At 43.6% G+C, this 6,634-nt stretch overlaps 1 protein-coding gene across 7 annotated transcripts in view; it reads left to right on the plus strand.

The window, feature by feature from the left end:
- SFMBT1 (Scm like with four mbt domains 1) overlaps positions 1–5,708 on the plus strand; it is a 116,165-nt gene extending 110,457 nt beyond the window's left edge. For 6 of the 7 annotated variants that reach the window (XM_056524069.1, XM_056524071.1, XM_056524072.1 and 3 more), the window contains 3 exons: positions 493–690; positions 3,522–3,650; positions 4,801–5,708. In XM_056524069.1, coding sequence (XP_056380044.1) covers positions 493–690; positions 3,522–3,650; positions 4,801–4,941 — 468 coding nt within the window. In that variant the 3' untranslated portion in view covers positions 4,942–5,708. Of the gene's footprint in view, positions 1–492; positions 691–3,471; positions 3,651–4,800 lie in introns of all 7 variants that reach the window. The other variant, XR_008844881.1, reaches the window with a different exon arrangement.
- Positions 5,709–6,634: the final 926 nt, after the last annotated feature.

A 6,634-nucleotide genomic window follows, 5' to 3' on the forward strand; every position in this document is an offset into this window, starting at 1 on the left:
AACAAAATGGAGGCTCTTAGCGCATTTTTTGATCAAAACGTGTCCCCCCATCCACCACGTGGAGGTGGCCTCATATCGGATGGGACCCTAACACTCACTCACCTCTGCTGGGCATATGGCCTCTGACTGGGTGACATGTTGAATCCACTATCAATCCAAACCACCTCCTGTGAAATAGGGGAGGGAATGCACGGCTACAGAGGGAGCCACTCCCCCCAAATTGCACAGCAAAAACAAAAATTTAGCCAGCACCTATACCCAATACACGGGTGCACGCTGCTGTGGCAAGTACAAAACATGTAAAAAAAAAGAAAATGGCAGCAGCACACTTGGTCACAGAATGCCAGGGGCTCCACCGAGATTGCGGGAGTCCACAGTGGCGGGACCCCTACGATCATAAATCTTATCCCTTATCCTTTAGATAGGTGATAAGATGTATAAAGCCGGAATACCCCTTTAGGATCCTTTTATGAATATTTCTGATTTCTCCAGGGAAGTGGTGATGAAGAGGAGGAGGAGGAAGAGGATTATTCCCCAAGTGAAGAAAGCGTCCAAGAACATCAAGAGGGATCAGAGATATCAGGAAAAGGGTCATCATCAGCCTCACCTACTCGTAGTGAACAGTCCCTGAACTGTGAGAAAAAAAGAAAACCGTGGACGCTTGAAAGTGAAAAGCTTCTGTCAGCCAAGGTACTGGGACTGCAGTAACTACAATTACTTTAGGATCACTTGACATTAACTTCTCATTTTGACTGCCAGCTTTCCCTCAAATGTACAAGTCCTCTACACTGACGTCACGTACGTGGGTGGCCTCAAGCACTTTTCTCACATTGCATGCATAGTAAATATGCAGAACATGCTCTGTGAATAATAAACTCAGGTAATGGGTGCTTGCAGAGCTGTTACACCTTCAACCGGAAACCGACAAGGAACAGCAAGAAATTTGCACCAAGAAAGACGAGTGTCACAAAGAGCAAAAAATTGCACCTAGGGTAACAGATTACCTTTCAGTAAACAATGTTTCGATAGTGGGTAAGATTTACTAATACTGTTTTATTCTTAAACAGATATTCCAGGAAAAAAACTTAAAAAAAAAAAAAATATATATATATATATATATATGTATGTGTATATATATATGTATGTGTCATATATATATATATATATATATATCGACTGGCTCCAGAAAGTTATTTCTATTAAAAAAATTTTAATCTTTCCAGTGCTTATCAGCTGCTGAAGTTGAGTTTTTATTTTCTTTCTGACAACAGTGCTCTCTGCTGACACCTCTGCTTGTCCCAGGAACTGTCCAAAGCATTAAATGTTTGCTATGAGGATTCACCCCTACTCTGGACAGTTCCTGAGACAAGCAGAGGTGTCAGCAGAGAGCACTGTGGTCAGACAGAAAAGAGCAACTCAACTTCAGCAGCTGATAACTACTGGAAGAATAAAGATTTTTCAATAGAAGTAATTTACAAATCTGTTTAACCTTCTAGAGCCAGTTTCTAATAAAAAAAAAAAAAAAGTTTTTTCCTGGAAAACCCCTTTAAGGCCATGTTCCACAGAAGAATTCTGCACAAACATACTGCTGCAGCAGAATCCCATCGATTCCAATGGGATTCTGCTGCACTGTTCATATGGCAGAATTTCTGCTCCAGATGTTTCTGGTTTGGAAATTTAGTCATTTCTGTTCTTTCTGCATAGTCCACAAGGAAATGCATTGCCATCTATGAGACCGTGCATTTCTAAGCAATCCTAGCGCCGGCATGTTTCTGCTGGTAGAATGTCCACAGAGAGATTTTCCATGCAGACATTCCACTGTGTGAACATAGCCTCGGCCTGTCTAGACTAAGGGCCATATTAGCAATCAGCCATCGGGGGTACATCTGCTATTTATTTTTTTAGTAGGTTTAAAAAACGACCTAATCGGCCAATGAACTAGCATTTGTTCATAGGCTACCGTATTTTTCGCCGTATAAGACGCGAAAAGTCGGTGCGTCTTATACGGCGAATACACCCCTATCGCGGCGGTCCCTGCGGCCATCAACGGCCGGGACCCGCGGCTAATACAGGACATCAACGATCGCGGTGATGCCCTGTATTAACCCTTCAGATGTGGCGATCAAAGCTGACCGCCGCGTCTGAAGGGAAAGTGACACTAACCCGGCTGTTCAGTCGGGCTGTTCGGGACCGCCGCGATTTCACCGCGGCGGTCCCGAACAGCCCGACTGAATAGCCGGGTTAGTGCTTACAGGACACCGGGAGGGACCTTACCTGCCTCCTCAGTGTCTTCTCCGTTCAGGGATCCCCTGTATGGCCGGCGCTCTCCTTCCTCGTCATCACGTCGTCGCGCACATGTGTCGGCGTGCGTAACGACGTGATGGCGTCGACGGAGAGCGAGGATACCCAGCCGGCAGCAGAGACGTTCCGGAGCGATAAGGGACACGGCGACAGCGATGGAGCGACATCCAGGGCAGCGGTGACGGGTCCGGAGCGGCGGGGACACGTGAGTATTACCTCCTATGCAGTGGTCTTCAATCTGCGGACCTCCAGATGTTGCAAAACTACAACTCCCAGCATGCCCGAACAGCCAACGGCTGTCCGGGCATGCTGGGAGTTGTAGTTTTGCAACATCTGGAGGTCCGCAGGTTGAAGACCACTATTGGGTTCAAAATCTTTATTTTTCTAGATTTTGCACCTATAAATTGGGTGCGTCTTATACGCCGGTGTGTCCTATAGGGCGAAAAATACGGTATTTGCTTCTCATATTACACAGGGTGATATTGGCCTATGCAGCGGATTATTGTCCCATGTAATGTGCCAGATTTATTACACTGGCCCAGGCTGTTTGGTACATTTGGCACGTGTCTAATTGTGTCTTACATGGTAACTCTCATTAAAACTTATTTTTGCTATTGCACTCCTTATGGTAAATAAAATATATTTCTAATATACTTTGTTTAAAAAAAAATGAAGTTTTCTATGTTTTATTTGTTCTTAAAAAAGCTCAAGAGCACATTTCCCCCCCCCCCCCCCCCCCATCTTATACACAGACTTTGGACCGAAGCCCAAACACAGGAAGTGCAGCCTGGAGTGCTGAGGGGTGTGTCCAGCCTCATCCAATCATAGCTCCTCTCACACTTAACTGCCATATGCTGTTGGTTGGACACACCCCCCTCAGCACTCCAGTCTGCACTTTCTGTGTTTGGTCCAAAGTCTGTGTATAAGATGGGGGGGGGGGGGGGGGGGATGTGCTCTTGAGCTTTTTTTAAGCACAAATAAAACATAGAAAACATCATTTTTTTTAAACAATGTATATGAGAAATATTTTTTATTTCCCATAAGGAGTGCAATAGCAAACATTAGTTTTAATGAGAGTTACCATTTAAATGCAAAATGTGGTAAAAGTCATGCAGTACAGTTAAAAAAAAAATCCTGGATAACCTCTTTCTAACTCAACATTTCTTTCAGATCATTTCTTTTGTGCATTTAGGTGATTGTGCTCATTGTGTCCTTTTCAGGATATCCGTATTGAGCTGAGGGAACCCTTGACATTGAATGGTAGCCCCCTGGACTGGACGGTGAATGATGTAGTTGAATACATCAAATCCACAGATTGTTCCCATCTTGCACGACTCTTTCAAGAACAGGTAACTACTATGTACAGCCAATTGTAAGGATAACTATTGGGTATGAGAAAGCAATATATAATTAATGTTTTTATTTCTAGAACAGGGCAGCATACACACCCAGACCCAGTATTGCATACACAATATTACTTTTAATAAACAAGTGATAGTATAAAATGGTACAAATACCTTTTTAACAATCTGCTCTTAAAATTCAGTTCATGGGGGACTTTGACTAAGCGAGGGACCATTTATTTATTTTTTATTTTTTTAACATAGTCATTAAAGGGGTACTCCATCCCTAAACATCTTATCCCCTGCCTGTGACGTTACAAGCACCGGATGTCTGGGGTGCTGCATCAGAGATCCCTGGGGTCCCCAGCAGCGGGATCCCCACGATCAGACATCTTATACCCTATCCTTTTGGAGATGGGATAAGATGTCTAGGGGCGGAGTACCCCTGTAATGCATTTTTAAGGAGGCAGCTAAAGGTGCAACCTGTTCTACATGCAGCTGCCCTGGCAATCCAAGGTTGTCATCATTGGAGTAACAGTACATACCCCTGTAGTAACAATACATACCCCTGTAGTAACAGTACCTACCCCTGTAGTAACAGAACATACCCCTGTAGTAACAATACCTACCCCTGTAGTAACAGTACATACCCCTGTAGTAACAGTACCTACCCCTGTAGTAACAATACATACCCCTGTAGTAACAGTACCTACCCCTGTAGTAACAATACATACCCCAGTAGTAACAGTACCTACCCCTGTAGTAACAGTACCTACCCCTGTAGTAACAGTACATACTCCTGTAGTAACAGTACATACTCCTGTAGTAACAATACCTACCCCTGTAGTAACAATACCTACCCCTGTAGTAACAGTACCTACCCCTGTAGTAACAGTACCTACCCCTGTAGTAACAGTACATACCCCTGTAGTACAAAACCATGTCATGTTGGGTTCTCCATAGTAGTAGGTACTCTTTCTATTTATTCTCCACTCCTGCGGGATTTGGAGGGTCCTTTGATGGAAACAAGTAAGGCACCGGACAAGGCTATAATCAGTGGGTACTACAAATTGTAAACTTGTAAAGTGTGACACATGCCCAATCCTGTTTAAGGTGATATTCATACTGACATTTTCTCTCTTCTGTCTTCTTGTAGGAAATAGATGGAAAGGCTCTTTTGTTGCTGAATCTGCCCGCTGTTCAAGACTGTATGGATCTCAAGCCCGCCATGGCTATTAAACTGTGCTATCACATTGAACGAGTAAAGCTGGCTTTCTACCAAAGCTTTTCTAGATAAAGTATCCCGCTGTAGGATAGTGGACATACATCTTTGGTCCAGCACAGCCCACGTGGTCTGAACAAGCCTTAAGTGATTTGCACTTTTTATAAAATTGTCACTTGTTTACAAGTCCTCATGCTATTTCCGTCCTAGGCTTGAGGATAGGAGGAAATAAGTAGTCATTGCTACCCAGTTCCCTTTATGTAAATGTGGGGTTACACCTCCCACTAACTTACTTATATGGGTTACTATGGGTGTGATCTGCAATGCAGTACAACAAGCTGGACGAAAACATGTTATAGGTATTTGTAATAAGAGAAGTGATGAAATTACATGAAAACCAGCCATTTTTTTCTTTATTGATATAGAGTCCTAGAGCTAGTGAAAGTCGGGGTGTTCCCAACATGCAGAGTTATCCTCTGTCTACAGGATTGGAAGATGCTGATCGGTGGTGGACGCCCACCAATCACTAGAATGGAGGAATACTGTTCCCCGAATGAATGCAGTGCTGGCCGTGTATGCATGCTGTGCTCCATTCATTCAGGGGAGAGTTTTGCATTCTTGTGATCGGTGGAGGTCCCAGCGTTTAGACTACCATCAATAGTTACTTCAAGCAAAGAAAAAAATATATGTAGCCAGCTCACCGTTTGTAATGATTTGGTCCTGACACTCGTAGGAATTGGTTCGGAAGCCCGGAGAAGAAGCCAAGCCGTTGTCCTGGTATATAGATAAACCATAGAAGAGAAGGTTCCAGCTCCCGAAAAAAATAGATTATAAATTCTAAAAGTCCAAAATGTATTCAGTCCATATTAAAATCAAAAAGCAAAAACACCCTGTGTGGTTAAAAACCCCCACGCCCGGCGTGGGGGTTTTTAACCACACAGGGTGTTTTTGCTTTTAATATGGACTGAATACATTTTGGACTTTTAGAATTTATAATCTATTTTTTTCGGGATCAATAGTTACTGCCTGTTCTGTAGATTAGGAATATCCTTGCAAGTCAGAGTGATACCCCAAAGTGGATCTATAAGTTCAACACGTTACAAATCTGTATTCCTAAAAGCTCAAAAATTACAAAAAATGTTTTGCCATTTGGTGAATTGGAGCACTGAAAGAATGCAGCAGACTTAAAGTAATAGGAATAATCCGATCTCCACCCTCATCCACTGATCCTTAAAGGGGTACTCTGCTGCTCAGCAGCCCGAATATTTAGAGCTTGCGCCGAGAGCTTGTGATGTCATAGCCCCACCTCCTCATGACGTCCCGCCCCTTAATGCAAGTCTATGGGAGGGGGCTCGATGGCTGTCTCGCCCCCTCCCGTAGACTTGCATTGAGGGGGGGGGGGGTGAAATCATGAGGGGCGTGGCTATGACATCACAAGCTCCCGACACCGGCTCTAAGCGTTCGGAACATTTTGTTCCAAACGCTGAGCAGCAGAGTAAAAGGGGCTGAAAAATGCAAGGAGTGCCCCCCCCCCCCCCCAATAGATACATAACTAAGATTCCGCTGTATTCTTTCGTCGCTCGTATAATTCTAGCAGCACACTCTTTTTTTTCTTTTAGACTATTTTGGCTACTAGGAGTCCAGACTGGGGGGCTTCAATATGTGTTTCATTTGAAAAGACACTGTTGTATGATTTGTATCTAAAAATAACCTTTAGATTTTGTAGGTTTGATTTTTCTGTGTATTAACCCTGCACTAGTCTTAACCT

The sequence above is a fragment of the Hyla sarda genome, chromosome 6 (assembly GCF_029499605.1).
Source record: "Hyla sarda isolate aHylSar1 chromosome 6, aHylSar1.hap1, whole genome shotgun sequence".
Taxonomy (NCBI): domain Eukaryota; kingdom Metazoa; phylum Chordata; class Amphibia; order Anura; family Hylidae; genus Hyla; species Hyla sarda.